Below are 18356 nucleotides of genomic sequence, written 5' to 3'. Positions count from 1 at the left end.
CACTTTGTTCTGTCTGTTACTACTTGGAACCACTTAAATCCTACTTTCTGTATTTAATAAAATCACTTTTTTCTTATTAATTAACCCAGAGTATGTATTAATACCTGGGGGGGGGGGGCAAACAGCTGTGCATATCTCTCTGTCATTGTTATAGAGGGCAAACAATTTATGAGTTTACCCTGTATACGCTTTATACAGGGTAAAATGGATTTATTTGGGGTTTGGACCCCATTGGGAGCGGGGCATCTGAGTGTTAAAGAAAGGTACACTTCTGTAAGCTGCTTTCAGTTAAACTTACAGCTGTTAGGGAACATGGTTCAGACCTGGGTCTGGGTTTGCAGCAGGCTAGCGGATCTGGCTCAAACCAGGCAGGGCACTGAAGTCCTAAGCTGACAGGGCAGGAAAGCAGGGGCAGAAGTAACCTGGGTACATCAGGTGGCAGTCCCAAGGGGGTTTCTGTAATCCAATGTGTCACAAACACACAAATCAATCCAGATGTTTGGATGGGAAAGGATCAAGACATCCAGGGAAAGAGTGAAAGATCTCTCTCATTTTTAATAATCACAAGTGGCCAGGAAACAACTCTGTAAACCCTTTCCCACACAAAGACCAATAGAAGTCAGTGTATAAGGGATGTCATGATTAGGCCCTTGGTTTATAAGAGCTGACTAAAACCTGGTCCTGTGAGGTACAGAGCTCCCTTTGCTCCCATTAGGGGAATTCTTTGTGTTCAGTACCTTGCAAAACTGAATCTTTGGGATCTGATTATGTAATATATAACATGGAGCAGGCTGTTGTGCCCACATGGAACCCCACTGACTCCAGTGAGTCTCTGCACAAGCAAAGCAAAGCAGTCTGCCCACCCACCTATAAACTGCAACATTCATTGTGAGCTCTTTGGAAAAGGAACTTTGTCTGCTCCATGTTCTGCACAGCACTGATCACACGGACAGTGCTCACCTGATAATATATAATACTAGATGGAAAGGCTATAGAGATTTTTTTTCTTATTTCCCTACCGATGCAATGAAAAGGGGAAAAGATGGAGAATCTGGAGCCTCAGGCCTGCACTAGACAAATATCTACACGCTCTCTCTCAGTTTTGGTACAATGTTAATTTTTAGGTCTTATGAATCTGACAGTGTCCTTTTTAAACCAAACTGACAGGGCCCTCTTTAAAAAGATAGATACAATTTCAGGTCCCAATCAGATCCATCTGGGCGACACCTGCACGAGTGTTAAACCCTCAAGGACTTCACCTGGATACCACAAGGTTACAGGGATCCCCCTGGGCCAATCTCATTACAGAATTGGTTTGCTGTGTGTCTTATGTAACATCCATATTCATACATACCTGCTTGTTTGGAAAGACAACACTAAGCTAGTCCTTGTATCAAACTTACTTCAGTTGTGATTTACTGCATCTCATCAACACTGTGTGGAGGAATTGTTTGCGCTGCTTGTCTGTCCACAGATCAAACCAATGGCTTATGAGACTAACTCTTTCCTGAAAGAGCTGAAAGGAAACAGAGTATTTCCGTATCTCATTCAGTATGTTATGCAGACCTGTACAAGTCTGATGCATGTATAATGATGCTTAGGGAGGCAGTGTGACCCTAATAGATAGAAATTAAACTGGACAGGGGTGCTGACAGCCATTGAACCAAACTGTAACCCTGTATATGATGGAAAACACTTCAAGCCAGGGGTGCTGTAGCACCCCCCCGCCCAGACCCATAGTTCATGTACCTATGAATTGGAGGCTTGTCTATATGACAAGTCACGGCAAGGCAAGCCACAGTATGAATCTACAGCATACCAGCTTGCACCATAGTCATGTCCTGCACAGACACTGTAACAAGAGATTTTGCTTTTAGCTGTTTTGAAAAACCTTGCAGCACTTTGACAGAGACCAGCAGAGAAAAACTGAAAAAGGGGTTTAAATATTGTAAAAATTTCACCTCTTCCCCATGGATATAATTAAGGTGGCAATAGCATCAGGACACTTTGACTTGCATAAAACAGTAGTTAGTTTTAAGATTAAGGCTTTAGATAAATAGTAATTCGTGATCATTTAAAGTTAGAAATCCAAAATGGCAGACGCAATATTCCTCTATGAAAGACACCGGGTCAGGGTATGGTTCCAGCAACTACTAGGGAATGACACAGCATTTCTCCCAAGACCTCAAGAGGAGGAGCTTTACCTGATGGTATCAGAGGGAGGAGCTTAGCTGTCTAAAAATAAGTATGACATAATGGGGAGGAGCTAGAAAAAAATAGCAATTATGCTAATATCTGGAAGCTGATTGGCTGAGCCAGGCTCATAAATAATGTTAATGATCAGACCTTGAGAGAGAAACCAGCATATAAGGCCCACAGCAAGCAGGCTGAGTGTAGTGGGGTTGAGGCTTTGTGGAAGAACAGAAGCTACCTGAGAAAAAGAACAGAAAAGTGGCCACCTGGAAAAGCAGCAGCAGCAGCACTCTAAAGGTCACCACGGCAATGGCTTTCCTAGCAGCGCAATTAGCAGTCCCTGCCGGCAGCAACAGCCAGCAGCGACTTCTGCTACGCCCACAGCCTGAAGCAGCAGCAGCAGTTAGGAAAATTGTGGCCTTGACAATCACCATCCTTAACATCATTATGGACAGATCAGAAGGACCATTAAGACGAAACAGAGGGAACTTTTTTCCTTCTCCTTGGCGTTGGGTTCTGTGGGAATGACACTCTCCCTCAGTTCAAAACCCCTGTACAAGAGGGAGATCAAACTATGCTGTTCTCAGAGAATAGAGTCCACTTCCTCTCACTCTATCTACTCCAATTGCTACTCAGCAAGGTCTTTTATTCTTTTACACTTTCCTCTGCAGGTAAAATGAGCAATTTCTGAGTATATCAGCCTAGTGCCTGGCCACAGCAATGCCTGTTGGATGAGGCCTTTGGGGAATATAGTCCCATTTAGTTAAGAGCAGCATCAGATTTGATTAAAGGAAAAAGAAAATTTGAAACATTGAAACAATGTATAAATCTGTAATTTAAAAAAAATTAAAGACGTGTAATTAAAGACGTGTACCTGAATACTGTTATAGAGCCAATCATGTGCTTGCTAATGGCCACAGTGCTTATTGCTATGAATAGTCCTTGGTCCTCACAGGCGTAATTCCTGTCAGACATCATGGCAGTAAATACTTTGCCTCCAAGAAGCAGTTTATTGTCGTTTTATTTTTAGTAGTTATTTGTATTGTAGTAGCTCCTAGAAGCCACGGCCCCCGCTGCGTCAGTAACAGTACAGAGATATAACAGACAGTCCCTGCCCCATTTCTGTTAAATGACCAAAGAAAATGAAGATGCAGCAGTTAAAAGACAAGGAGATGTTGATGTAATATTTTTAAAATGTGAGGTTGGTTTCTGATCTAATTTACATGAACATGCATCAGTGCATATTTTGTAAGATGTTTCCTTGTCATTGCTTGTGCAAGTGCGGATTGGGGGTGTTTCAAGATATGTGGCAATGTGCACCAGTGCATTTCATGATAGTTGAGCCTATGAAAATTGGTTAGTCTCTAAGGTGCCACAAGTACTCCTTTTCTTTTTGCGAATACACACTAACACGGCTGCTACTCTGAATTCTACCAGACTGTAACTTACCTGCTTGTTGAATGATTTGTTTGCGATAGGTGTCCAAGTGCTGAACCTTGTGTTCAAGCTCCCCGTGGTCTGGATTTTACTGGAAGACACTTTGCTGGACTTCACTGTGTTTTCTCCAAGGAGTCCTAAACTCTCTAGTTGCCATTGTTTAACAGTGTGAGGACTTGGTGTTAAATAAGCTGTGGTCATCATTGCAGCAACGCTACTTGGTTACACCAGCTGTGTTAGAGCCACCTAGAAATTCAGTGAATTAAAGAGATGTGTGAAGTGATCTAATTAATTCTTAGTAGAGATGGGTGCAAACTGTAAAATTCAAACATGGATTCAGATCTGAAACCCACTCCCAACTCCCCCTATGCTCAGTGGGGTATTTAGATCCAGAAGCCTGATTCCAGGCCCATTTTATATATAGTTCGTGTCTTAAAAATACCTTGCTGTCAATCTTATATCATGCAATCTTACCTATGTTTAGATGAGGCAGCTGGGTAAAGGCCATCCCCAGTGTGTACACAAGCAGGCCCAATGCTTGAGCTGTGATTTCATCAGATCGCATAACTGACATTGGGACTGGTCAGTAAGAACCTAGATGAGAGACTTCCCAGGCTACCAAAGGAAGTTCTGTTGCCTCAATAGGTGGCAATCTGCCCTCTGTCGTATGAACCAATGACTACACCACAACTGGGCAGAATTTGTCTGGGCTTACCCAAAGAAGGGCAGCTCTGCTTTGTGGTTGGCGGGGGGGGGGTGGGGGAGGAAGAAGGTCAGAAACTGCTGTAAAAGGTGCTCTGTGGTCAGCTTTGCAGCAATGACTCCCTTCCCATCCCCCCCAACCAGGAATGTGCATAAAGGTACGAAACCTGGATGGGGCAAGTCTCTATGTCCAAGCAGCGAGGAAGCCAGCACCCACCCTCCCTCCCCTAGTGGAGGCGAATGGCAGGCTGGATTAGGACCTGCTGTGGGTATTATGCTAGTTCCCCCTTTTAAAGGGGGCTGGGAAGGAATTTTTCCTGCACCACCAGATTTGGCTTCGGTGGAGTGTGGGTTTTTTTCACCTTCCTCATAGCAGGTGTGAGGAAGGATCTTTTCTGGTGAATAGAAAAAGTGGTAGGCCATATGTTGCAACTTATTTTGTAATATTGGGCTGATGTTCAGTGACCAGATAGATGGCCTGGTAAATGACTTAAAAGGAGGTACTGGATAAAGGAACAGAACGGGAGAGGGGGTTGAGGGACTCCTATGATTGGTATGGCAGGGAGCCAACACCACCCCCCTCACCTTCCCGTTCTCATAGCCCTCCTTAACCCTCTTACGAGGCTGGTGGATGTTAAGGTCCAAGCCATGGGTCAGCTGGGGAACCTGGATGGAAACAAAGAGGGGGACTGGTGGAAGCCCCAGAAAATTGATTTGAATAAGCACGGATTAAACAAAGGGGGGCTGGTGGAAGCCCCGGAGAATTGATTTGAATAAGCATGGATTTGCCTGCACTGTACACTTTATCTGCCGTGTAGTCCCAGACATCTATACAATAAAGTTGCGGCCTGATTAAAACCCATAACAAGTGTCCTGTCCTTCTTGTGGTTTACCCAATGTTCTGGTGTGACTCTTATAGCTCCTATTCTTGTGTGGGTGCCTTCTTCTAGTCATTACAAATTCCACGGGTTTTTTTGTATAGAGAGGGGTAGCTGCCCGATTGTTGGGCCAAATTTATAAATTGAGTAGTCTACTAATGTACAATTCTTTTGTCACCATTCCCTTTTACTACCTTTAAATTAACATTGGACTCATGAAAACTGCAAGAACTGTAATCCTGGAGACCAATGAATTTTATTTTCAAAATAAATATTTACCTTGTATTTACTAGGTACACGTTGGGTTGTGGTGGTGCATACTTCCCCCCCCACCTCTGCCCACTATTGTATCTCAACCATAAGCTAGAAAGCTGCCATTTCTGAGTGTGAGTAGTTTATTCTCCATACCCATTCAATGCTTGGTCCCTCTCTGATAACAAGGGGACCTACTGTGGTGAGGATACCAGATTTCCTCTAGTTTATGGACCTAGTACTGCTGTATCTAATGCTAGGTCTGTTTATGTTCTCCATCCCCTCTCCCTTTATGGAATCCGTGTCAGGTCTTTACTGAATAGCTGCTGATGAGATGGCACTTTGTCCCCATTTTAAATTGTGCTATAAAAGGTATGCTGAAATGTCTTGTCCCCCCATGCTGCTTGCCTGCAAATTACATTTGCATTTTCATATCTGCACCAGTTTTCATTTTAAAAAAATACCTCAATTTCTCTGGCAGAGGAATGTAACCTTCTTACCCTCTTAAAGTTCTGATCTCTAGCCTCTGTTACAATCAGTCATGCACATAGTACCTAGCAATTATGAAAAACCTAGAATGTTCATTTTGGATTTAGTTTTGAAATCTTTACACCTGTTGCTCTGCAGTCTGTATGAGTCAGGCCTGCAGGACATTACTCCCTGCCCTTTCTATTAACATTAATATACTAAAACTAAAATACAAAGCAACCCACTTTTCCCACAGAACAGGGAGTTCATAGTCATTTGAATGCTTTACCTCTAGGAGAGGATACTTCTTGCTTTTCCTTCTGAGAAAGCCGCTGGAGAACTGCAGTGGAAGCTGGAATTACTGCTGTGTTGGATGAGGGTCAGTACTCCCCCATCTCCATAGGAACTGCACAACAAGCTACACCTTGGGCTCCCAGCCAGAGCCTGACTCAGGCTACAGTTGCCTTGTGTGCCCCTCCCGAAAAGGGGAAGGACCTGCGGCACAGCTTCAAATCTCAGTGTGGGCTCATTCCCACTAGACTGGCAACTTGCAGCTGTCCATACACCGTGTAGTGACGTGGGCATAGAACCATCTATTGCATTCCCACTGTAACAGGCCCTTTACCCCACACGTGACAGTGGCACAGCAGAATCGGGCTGAAGCAATCCTGAACAGAAGGGAATGGCACTGGTATGTCCCAGTGTAGGGCAGGCCAAATGGAGAGCAGCATAGTTATACCAAACTACAGCACAGCACCATCCAAACTAGTGTACAATGGGACAACCTACCACTATTGCAAGTGAGTCAGGACTAAAGGCCAGCGTCTCTCAGCTAGGGAGATCATTCTGAGTGGGGACTATTGTGGGCTTAGCTTTTGTAGAACTAGGTAAGATTATCCTAATTGTAAAGGTTGAGAAACTGGAACACAAGTTAAGGAACTTCCCTGGGGTCACAAAGCCAGTCAGTGGTAGTGTAGGAAATATAAGTAAAGAACACAGTAAAAAACAATAGATTGAATTGGGGATTGGTCTTGCTTTGAGGAGGGGGTTGGACTAGATGACCTCCTGAGGTCCCTTCCAACCCTCATATTCTATGATTCTATGAACACCCAAGTAGAATCAACTCCTTCAGGTGACATCAACCATCTTATTAAATATTGATTTTCTTGTTACTAAATTGCTTTGCAACTTGCAGTCTGAAGAGACTCTGTTAAAGTTGACAAGCCAAAAATCACAACCATCTCCCTTTGAATATATGTATATTCCATTTCCTCAGGTCTCCCTGCAGTACCTGAAAACAGATTTCAAATAGTTTCTACATAAAAACACTACACTCCTGCTTGCAAAAAGTTTTAGAGCTAAAAATCCTACGTATAGCAACTGTCTAGTTATTGGCTGACCAAAGTCTGACAAAACCTTGGGTACACTGTCTTTTGCTAGTGTGGTCAGTGTATTGTGCTCCCAGTTCCTCTACTCTGCTCACAACCTCCCCAGAAGAAATCCATCAGATTAGGAGTTAGGGATCTTCCGTGGTGGCAAACTCTTTCTAAAGAGTCTCACTGACAAAGGGGTGAGTAAATCAGTGTAACAAGGGAAGTAAATCACAGTGGAACGAAGGAAATTTGGGGGAAGAACTTTGCTAGGAATCTGATGGTATTTGAGCTTCTAGGTGGGAGAAGGAAGGGAATGCCAGTGCTTTACTTAGAAGATGCAAGAGTTGGGCTTGCTTTCAGTGGGGATTATGGCTAAAGCCTCCTCCTCACAGAGTTGGAGTTTCTGTTTAGAACTTTAGGGATCAGACGAAGCTACAATTGATTCAGAAGGAAAGAGGTGGGAGCTTATGAGGCAAAGAACTGTGTTCTGTCAATGAAGGTCTACAGAATCCTCTTCTCTGAGTGGGACTTTTCTCCTCTGTCCCAGTCACTAGTAATGTGGATAGATCCAGAGCTCAGAAAACCCAAAAGGGAAGGGAGAGAGACTTCACTCCCGCTATAGAACAAATGCACAAAAAAATGGAATCTGAATAAACAGTTTAACTACTACACATTAGAACAAATGCACCACTGAGTGCACATTTTCACATGCCCTGGTAGAAGTTTTGAGTCATCACGTAATCAGTCTTTGCACAAACACAGGCTTTTCTCTGTCCATGTTCAAGAAATGTAGCAATTTGTATGGGATTTGGGCTCATGCTGCTACAAGACAGGAGCAACGATTCAGCTTCATTGTATGAAAGGAACATTGTGTGGGGTAAATTTGTGCTTGTTAGGTATGGGCCTGCTTTGTCAACTGTGAATCCATCAGTACAACATCTTCAGTACTGAAATATGTACAGTAACGTGTGCTCCACAAAACCTGCTTGTAGAAGCACTTTTTAGGAACAGACCTCTTGTTACTGGGCATGTGTTGAAGGTCAGTGTTTATTGTTGCAGACTCTCCCCACTCCTGAAATAACTAAAAATAGAGAACAGCCATTAACCCCCCCGCTCCCAAAAAGGGAGACTTTACTAAACAAAAGAAGTTAATGGAAAGCAAAGTAGTGTAGAATGGATTTATTATGGAGTGACACTGTTTAAGTATTGCTGAGAATTCAAAACTGCCAAAACCAAATGACATGGACTGCCAGTATGTATTCCAATTCTAACTGGGTGAAATTTTAAAGTGGCTGACAGAGCAAGAGAAAAAACTGACTGTAAAAATTCTGATCATACAAGAGCTCTTTCTCTGACCATAATTAAACAGATGCTACACTTTTTAACATAGCGTATGGCATATTTTTAAATAAATTAATAAGCACTCATTTAATGGCAAACAAAACACACTAAAGAGTGTGCAGATTGTCTACATACTAGGCAGGAAGGCACCTACAAAAAACCTTCACTGCTATCTTTGTCAGAATTGGAGTAATGTACATATATAAATCCAACAGACATATGAACAACACTGAGCATGTACTTTCAAGTTTTCCCCAAATACTTTTATATTAAATAAGGCAATAAAACAAAGCATAGCAGCACACCATTGCAGTTACAGCAATAGATTCCAACCCTGATATATTGCAGTGCTCAAATCTGCTAACAGGAATGTGTGAAAATAATCACTTGCATTTGCACTTTAATTCTTTGTTGTGGAAAATAAGTAAGACTCTAGATTCCATTGGAAAAATAAAGACATGACTTCTTGGAGAGGTCTCTAAATCAAAAAAACCTACACTTTTAGCTGGTGGAGGTATTTGGGATATCTTGTGCATCTGCTAAATGAAGTTTTTGTCTGGAACAAAGAGTTAAGAAATTAAGTTTTCATATGATAACACACGAGATAATTTACCTTATGAATATCTGTATTATACCGGTATTTAATGTTTGTAGAGTATGATAGATTTGAGAGGACAGAAAAGAACAAAATATTACACATGGCCTGACATGCTGGAATATCAATACACACTGGATGCAATTATACACAAGGTCAAAGTTTACATGCCAGAGGAAAAAAAACAGTATCACAAGTCATCTTAGTGCTAAGCACATTGTCACCAATTTAAAAATAAATTAATCCTCTTCTGTTTTATTGCAATTACAAAATAGCCTGATCCAAATATTTTCAATAAATGCAAACAGTAAAAATGAAATACATATTTAATATTTTCCTTGCCTAAAAAAATAAGTTTAAATTTAGAGACTATTAACAAATCTTAAATGGGAAGATTGAAAGAATGGAGGTGGGCAGGTATTTAGAAGGGCACAGCCCTGGTCCTGTGCGTTTACATAAGAAAATGTATTAAACCAGTCTCTTAGAATACAGACCATTCACTATTAATTTGAAGACATCTGAAATCCTCATTGGAATACTATCCTTATATTAAAAGGTGCTAACTCAGATCAGTTGCTTACATAATTAGAGCTCAATTAAGCACAGACATTTTAGAACCACTTTTTCTGACAAGGGCGGGAACAGTTATGCCATGAATTTCTGTAAATGCTGTAACATAGTAAATGTTTTATAGCAGGGGCTGATTTCACTTAATATCAGCAAGGTTGCACAAGAGTTTCCAATAAACCCTACTCAAATTCCGAAACATACACCTTTGGGACTGAAATATTTTACACTTGGCCTCTGGCTTGGTGAAACATTTTGGGAAGTTCTTATCTATCTCATCTACTTCTATGGTCCTTGTTATTGTTGTTTCTGAGCACCTTATACTCCCGGATATATTTATGTTCACAACACCCCTGCAAGGTAGGGGAACACTATCATCCCCATTTTACAGACAGGGAAGTGAGGCACAGAGAGATTAAGTGACTTTCACACAGGAAGTAGGTATCACAGCAGGGAATTAAACAGTGTGTCTCAAGTCCCAGGCTGGTGCCCTAACCACTGGACCATCCTTCGGCAATGGTTAGGAGGCTTACAAGAATGGAAATGACAACTTAAGGTAATGTATACAAAAATATAAATGTAAGTTATTCAGCTGGTTACTTGCAGTTGTTAATACTTAGGCATTTAACGGTAATGCTGCAGTTCTGAATTTTGCATATTTCAGTGATCTATGTTCTAAGTTTTTAGGGCTCCTGTCAAAGGAGGAAACTTGCACACAAAGTGTTGTGGAAAACTGAAGAGTATTAGAATTTTTTTGCCCGAGCAGCAGCAGGACAGAACTCCACTCCTGAACACTTTAGGAGGCATATTATTAGGCGTGGTTGCTCCGAAGTTCCTAGCCAAAGTGGGTAGTATATATCAAGGTTTGCACTCAACTGGCTAAACAGTCTTTTTTCTCAACATGTCCAGTCTAAAATTTTATACTTCAGCTATGACAATTGTAGATATCTCTGTCTGATGTACCTTTTTCTTTCAAAGTTGCAAACAAACAGTTAATGAAGAAATCTTTAAAGAAATAGCCTATGCACAAAGCTTTGTTTAGATCTACAGCAACCTACAGTTTGAGTGTTACACGAAAGCCATCTGTAAGCTAGAAGGATCTGAAAACATGACATACTACAGCCCTGAATTTCAAAAGGGAGCACAGTTAAAATCCTTTGAACTCTCCTGAGCTACAGAACATCTGTAAAATGTATTTTCTGGAAATTTAATAGTATAATTTTGGTTTTTGATCAACTCTTTATTACAAAAATGTTTACCAAAAAATGACATTTAATAAAAAGGATACATAGAAGAATTCAGTTCTTCCAGCTGCAATATAAATGAGCAAAGTATGAGAAAAAACACTGGTTATAATCAATGAAGTAAACATGTCAATAATACAATTATAAATGGTACTAGCACAAATTTAGGGTCTCTTGCAAAAAAAGTAAACAAAGCCTTCATGATAGTACTGTAAGTTTAAAAGCAAGTGTAGCTCTACACTAGGAAGTTTTGAGAAATTAGACTTTTTGGATATTTAACAGTTCTCCTGTTTACCAAAGAAGGCACCAGAGGGGAAAAAAAAAAAGATTCATACATTTAGAATACATAGGTCCAGGTAATTCTCTCTGTCTAGTCTCTGATAGGTGTGGCAGAGTATAGAAGGAAAGACGACAGGGAAGATGGTTCAGCTCACTGATGCTCAGGCTGGTTCTACATCAGCCTAAGCTCTGAGACAGTTTGCAGGACCTTAAACGCTGCTCTAAACTGCACAAACTGGTAGACACAAGGAGTAATCTGAATAAGAGGGATGGACAAGGCACTTGTAGAGTTCCTCAAAATTAATGTGGAGGAAGTAGAATCCTGGGCAGATATGGGAAATATCCTGGGTCATTAGAGTCAAGTTTTTCCTCAACACATTGAACCCTAAATTCCTAAGACCCTAAGGTCTTCAAGTTGTATAGAAAGAACAACACTGCTGGATCCTGTTCTTGAACCCAGATCTAGTTCTGTGAAGCAACTTCAGTGGAAGATGGTCTGTCTTGACTATACTTACATCTGATAGTAGCCTATCCAAATTGGAGTCACTGGCAAGTTTTCTTTTATCTTCAGGAAGTTCTTCCAACTCCCCATAGAGTTCCAAATTCAAGCGAGCTAGCTTCTCCTGCATCCCCCGCACATGTTCCATCTGTTCTATGGAACACTCATTTCCTGAACAAAGCAGATTATAAAGCTGTTATGTAAGAGTCTGACAATGGGGTAAGGAGCAAAGTCTAAGCTACTGCATGTATATCTTAGATGGATTTTTGTAGTAGAGAGAAAAAAGTGTCAAATCTCAGAAACAAATCCAATTACCTTCCATAGGACTCAGTTTTTCTTTCCATGTTTACTACTGTAACTTTTTAAATAAGAGCTTCTGTCCTTGTATTTGATCCTGTATTTGGGTCATGATGAATTTGTGATATCAATCACTTCAATGGCAAGAAACTAATAATTTAACAAGGTGTGGTGTTCTCACCCTGTTCTGAATGGAAGATCTGCATGCTGGATATAGTCCACCTCTGCCCCATCTCTAAACTTGGCCTTATTTTTTACTTAAAATGTCATCAGACTAAACTTTCTCACTAAACTTGGCTGTTCCTGGGGTTTCTCCTCCAGCACCTCATAACCTCTGACTCACAGACATGCTCAAACCATTCCTATTTAACCAAATTATAGCTAATTGGATACCCCGCAACTAATTTATGTACCTTGTAAAAGTACCTCCACATTTCTCTGCAGGGTTCAAGCACTTGGCAGAAGGAATGACTAAGCAGAAGAGCCCTGTAACCCCATGCAGAGCCCTAGAAACTTACACCTGTTGTATACAATATTATGATTCCACTTCAAGGTCAAAGAGAAGAGTAAGATGGGCTGAGCATGAAAGCAAATATCTTCAATTGCATTAGACCCAGTCCTGCTCACACTGAAGTTAATGATCACACTTCATGAGAGCCATGGGCTTAGGTCCTAAATAAGAGCACTGAGCACTCTGATGCCATGTATGAGGCATAGGTTCTGGAAAAATCTCCATTACAGAATTGAGTGGAGAGGTCACATGATATGCTTAGGTTCTAAAGGTAAGAGTCATCTGCATAGACCCTCAGTCAATAGTTCATGAAGCAGCGGCATTCTGACAATAGGCAAGAGTTTGCAGTGGTAATCAATTTATAGTACAAAAGTTCACCCACAAAGAGGAAATAGGCATAACCTACACTCAGATTCTAAAAGCTACCCAATACCAACCCCTTTTCCTATCACCTCTTGACCAAGTAATATAGCATCACACTTTAAACAACAGTTACAAGGTGCAGTTCTATATATAAACTCTATTTCTGACAAGAGGTAAATTTGGCAAAAACAGAATTCAGTCCCCCAGCATAAGACAAAATTTTAAACTTTTTAATTTTAATTAAAAAATTAGCGGGTATACAGTTTGAATTTGTTTCCTAGTTTGGAATTTATTACTTCATTTCATCAAGGCATCTTATTGCTTGGTTACATTTCCACTAATATTTAACATACACAAAGTAGTTTTAAACTTGATATTTTAAATGTACAAGTCAAGAAACTGATGTGTGTGTGTCCCATGATAACTGGAACACAATCTGTTAGCACACAAGCACTATGAAAGGGACTTTTTGACACAGCATAGACCCAAAGATAACCCTATGATTCAAAGGGTTGCTATCTCAAATTTCCAATAAAACAATCGTGACCAAGTTAAATTTTACTTAAACAAGTATAGACTAACCTCTTGTCTAATAACGACTGACAATCCCTCTGTAACCAGCACATCTGTTTGCAAAAAACTGCTATCTTATATCTGTAAAAGCAACAGCTGGGTAAAGAAAACCGACATATTTACCGAATGCCTGAAGTTTGCCAGAGTGGAAATCATTTAGAAGGCTCAGAAGTCCCCTCTCCATCTCCTGAACATCTGATACATCTGTGAGAAAAGAGTGCTGTATTGGCGCTGCCTGTGCCCCTTTTCCTTCCCCTCCTGGAGGTTTGGCTTTTTCTTTTATTCCTCTGAGGAAATGAAAGACATCTAATTTTACAGAAGAGACTACCTTCCTCTTCTTGCTCCTGCTGAAGAAGTGCAATGAAGGACTATCCTAGAAATCGGCCTTAAAAGGACAACTGTAGTGAACGTACATATGTTAACTGCACCATCAAATTACAAAGTGTGGATCACAAATTTTACCTAAACATAAAGTGATCAAATTGTGAAGCCACTGTCTTGACAATCTGATAATACAAAGCAGGACTCCAAGAATCTGCTTTCTTATTACCATTAGGAAGCACAGGATAATCCACACATTTTCCTTTTAAAAGTATTAAGAAAAACCTTTTGACTTCACAATATTTTGATAGGAAGCAGACTCCTGGAACGCTACTTGGCATCAAACTAAGCCCCTGGGTGGGCAAGTAAGTATCAAGGCAACCACAGTCACTGAACAGATATTAAAGCAGTAACAGGTATTGATAATGTATATATTCATATTAGCTAAGATTTTATAACTTGTCCCTAGTTATATTTTTCTTCTATAAAACTGCATGAAAGTTAGCCAAGCAGACACATTCTTAAATACTCTGCATACAAGGCATGCTCATACAAGTGTGGAGAAAACTCAAGTGAATTCAATCTTTTTACTCAACTATTCCATGAGTAGCTTATCCTGATGTAAATACAGTTTTGTTGGCTGAATATAACCTGCAACTACTACTATAGTTTAGAAACTGCAATAAATTTCCATACGACCACCCCTTGTCAAGTCAGGCTAATAGCTTGGCCATCCACAGAAATGATTCATATACAAAAATAAGTTTAGGTCAAATTTAACAACAACAAAATATTGCAGTGATTATATTTCCCTCATATCTCGCCATATGCGGAATAATCCTGTTGTGTATTTTAAAACATTATTGAGTTGCACACAATGATAAATTATAGTCCATTCTCACGTCAGCTGCAGATAATGTAGATTTCTAGAGTGGTACACCTTGCATTTTGGATAAAGTATTTCTAGAGAAAACATTTTTCCTGAAATGCAATGGAGAAAGACTATCTACTGCACTTCTGAGTGGCAGATTCAGCAAGCTCTGCTATTCTGCTGATATTGGCACCTCCACACTAGATCTCAGTGCAGCACTGATAAAGTTAACTACTACAAAGATTGCTTAAGGATTTTGTTCTCATGCCTATTCTCTACTCACCTCTGCCTACATGCATTAGTTCACTGTTTAACCTCCAGCTAATACTTTTAAGCCAATAAGCCCAACTGTCTCTCCTTTTCCCAGCTTCAATGATTTGTAGAATGTTAGGGACTTACCTTTTTAACTTTGTTTTTTGTGAATTTGTTTGTGGTGCAGGATTTGAAAATGCTGTACTTTTACTGACTGGCACAGAATTTTTCTTGGCATTAGCAACCTGAGTCAGGTGACTACTGGATGATTTGGGGCTCCTCCTCTTGATTTTCCTTTCTTCCATTTCCGCTGGTTAACTATTGCGCTCAGACTAATTTCTTATCTTATGGAAGGAATTAAATAGTTAAATATCCATTGAAATGGGCAAACAAATTATTTATTATAAAAAGCTGTAGTGAGGCTCAGGTGTATTGTATAAGAGTCTAGTTTTTAAACCCCTCACAGATCAGCAGCAACTGCTTTACCCAAAAAGGAAAATCTTGATTTTCAAGATAAGAGGGAAAAGCCTGTATGAGCAGCAGCAGAACCAGATCACAAATCTAGGCCTTTGAAGTCAGCTAGAGCCCCACTAGTAACTAAACTATTCTACTACACTTAGGTTCTTTTACATGACTGGTGTCTACTAGAAATCACCCTTTCAGACACTATTACTCAATTATAGTCTAAGTAGAATAATCAGAGATGACTGAAGCAATTGTAATATTTACAATGCATTAATATTCTAGAAATAACCTATATGTACCCAAATAAAAACCACATCACTATGGTTTTATAACAGCAATAAAGAGCTTGGTATATGGCATTTCCTGGAAATTAATGACTAGGTGGAGCCAGTGCCCCTACAGCTGCTCTTCAATCTTTATTAGTTAATTCTGACACTTCCTCAAAGTAGTCCTTCAGCAGTTAAAAAAAGCTCACACTGAAAGCACATGGGATCAGAGTAAGAAAACTGAAAAAAGTAATAAGCCTGTTCCCTACCTGTGCAGCTTCCCGTTTCATCGGTTTCCTAGAGTGTTTACGGAAGTGACGCGTTCGTCACGTGAGACCCCAGGTGCTTTCCAGTTCTACTTTCTGCATAGAAGTAACAACATGAGCATTGTATAAAAGCAAGCTGATATGAAATGTAGCAGTAAAATAAAAATCAGTATAACAAACAGCATTACTTCATATGGAGAAAAACAGAAAGAGGGAAAAAGCCCGTCCCCTTTGCCATTTAAAACTTCTCTACTCCTCTATTTTACATCAAAACTTTCCTCTGTCCCACTTGGGGTTTCTGTTATTCATTCTTTCCTTCTCTTGGCCAGCCCTTATTTACAAGGGAGCAGCCTTGCTGAAACTCTGTCTTCAGGGTTGACGTGGACGCCATAATGCACTGACCCAAGCCCGCTGTTTTCTTTCACTATTTATAATTACTGTAAATTGATGATCAAAATTAAAGGAATTGGGGATAAAGCAGCAACTTCGGACACAAGAAAAATCTTAACAGCCTGATTGCATAGGGGCGTCCCTGTAAGCTCATACTACATGCCCAACCATCACAGAAACGTTGGCTTCAGAAAGCATGAGAGCAGGGCCAGCAGTTCTGTAGGGTACAGACTGTTCTGGTGTGATCGTGTTCACAGGGTGAGTGAGACATCCTGACACTACCCGTGGATCTTGTTTGGGGCTTGTCTTGTGCTATGTCTGCTGTGATGCCGTTTACCCAACCCCAAATTCAAAAGCCACAAGTCAGATTCATAGGTAGGGTTGGCAACTTTTGAATCCCACAAAACCAAATACCCTTGCCCTGCCCCTTCCCCAACGCCCTGCCGCCTGCTCACAACATTCCCCCTCCCTCGGTGGTTCACTCTCCCTCACCCTCACTCACTTTCGCTGGGCTGGGGCAGGAGGTTGGGGTGCAGAAGGGGGTGAGGGCTCCATCTGGGGGTGCAGGCCAGAAATGGGGGGTTCCAGGTGCAGGAGGGGGTGAGGGCTCCATCTAGGGGTGCAGGCTCTGGGGTGGGGCCAGGGAGGAGGGGTTTGGGGTACAGAAGGGTGCTCCGGATTTGAGGGGGCTCAAGGTTGGGGCAGGGAGTTGGGCTCTGATTGGACCGGCAGCTCCCAGTCAGCGGAGCAGCAGGGGAACTAAGGCAGGCTTCCTGCCTGTCTTGGCACCGCAGACCACACCTTGCGTGTCCCGGAAACTGCCAGCAGTAGATCCGGCTCTTAGGCGCAGGTGCGACAGACGGCTTGGCTCTGAGCGCCGCTCTCGCCTGCAGACTCTTGGCCAATGGAAGTGCTGAGCTGGTGGCGGGGGCAGGGGCAGAACGCAGAGCCCCCTGTACCCCATCTAGGAGTTGGGCCTGCTGGCTGCTTCTGGGGTTCAGGCGCACAAGCAGGACAGGTAGGGACTAGTTTGCCTTAGCTCCGCAGCACCACAGACCAGACTTTTAGCGGCCCAGTCGGCGGTGCTGACTGGAGCCGCCAGGGTTCCTTTTTGACTGGGTGTTCTGGTTGAAAACCGGACACCTGGTCACCCTATTCATAGGTGATGGGACCACGGGTGCTACCGCCCCCACTTGAAGTGGTTTCCACCATAGACGGGGGTCACAGTTTGGTTCAAATGGCTCTCAGCACCCCCATTATAAACACTGCTCCAGCGCCCCTGGTCAGACTGCACCAAACCCAAGAAGCTGCACAGCGGTGGGCTGGGGAGGCTGTTTCCCCGCTGGGCGGCGGCGGGCACCTGGCTCAGGCACTCCATCGCTCGGGCGCCACCGGGCGGCGGGACGATGTAGTCGGGGACTGGTCCTGCTTTGAGCAGGGGTCGGACTAGAACCTCCTGAGGTCCCGTCCCACCCTGACATGCTGCGACGTCTCCCCTGGCCGCGGAGGCTCTGGGGCGATCGCCGGGGCCAGACAGCACGAGACTCTCACAGCGGCCCGCGACCAGCATCGCCCGCCCGCCCGGCGGAAGGTTCCGGGGCCAGCCCCCCTCACTCCCAGTCCGGGACCGGGACCCGGACCACGTTCCCCCGCGGTCCGCCCCGGGCCCTACCTGCGCAGCTCCCCGTTTCCTCGGTTTCCGAGAGTGTTTACGGAAGTGACGTGTTCGTCACGTGAGACGGCAACGCTTCCTCACACGGCTTTCGGTGGGCGCGCCGTGCATTGTGGGAGCGGGAGTGCAAGCCCTTCCCCCCCTCCGGCGCGCAGCTCTGTCGCTGGCCCTGTGCCTGAAGGGCGTATAAACTACAACTCCCAGAATTCCCTGCGGCGAGAGCCGGAAGGGAGGACAAACCGAAACGGCCGCTCAGTGGGGGCGGGGGCCGGGGCCAGGAG

At 42.6% G+C, this 18356-nt stretch overlaps 2 protein-coding genes across 3 annotated transcripts in view; both read right to left on the bottom strand.

The window, feature by feature from the left end:
• The window catches only part of ECT2L (epithelial cell transforming 2 like), a 49140-nt gene extending 42800 nt beyond the window's left edge, over positions 1-6340 (bottom strand). For both annotated transcript variants that reach the window (XM_074948515.1, XM_074948514.1), the window contains exons 1-3: positions 6220-6340; positions 3643-3876; positions 1404-1516 (exon numbers count right to left, since the gene is read on the bottom strand). In XM_074948515.1, the coding sequence (XP_074804616.1) occupies positions 1404-1516; positions 3643-3834 (305 nt within the window). In that variant the 5' untranslated portion in view covers positions 3835-3876; positions 6220-6340. The remainder of the gene's footprint in view (positions 1-1403; positions 1517-3642; positions 3877-6219) is intronic.
• A 2215-nt stretch (positions 6341-8555) lies between these two features.
• CCDC28A (coiled-coil domain containing 28A) lies at positions 8556-18226 on the bottom strand. Its single transcript, XM_074946975.1, has 7 exons — positions 18076-18226; positions 16017-16109; positions 15164-15360; positions 13696-13859; positions 11845-11999; positions 11095-11117; positions 8556-9200 (listed from the first exon to the last, which is right to left on the bottom strand). The coding sequence occupies exons 3-7, from the start codon at positions 15319-15321 to the stop codon at positions 9146-9148; spliced, it is 555 nt and encodes a 184-aa protein (XP_074803076.1). The 5' UTR covers positions 15322-15360; positions 16017-16109; positions 18076-18226; the 3' UTR covers positions 8556-9145.
• Positions 18227-18356: the final 130 nt, after the last annotated feature.

This window comes from Natator depressus, chromosome 3 (genome assembly GCF_965152275.1).
Source record: "Natator depressus isolate rNatDep1 chromosome 3, rNatDep2.hap1, whole genome shotgun sequence".
NCBI classification, from domain to species: Eukaryota; Metazoa; Chordata; order Testudines; family Cheloniidae; genus Natator; species Natator depressus.
This window is presented reverse-complemented; position numbering and strand designations above follow the sequence as displayed.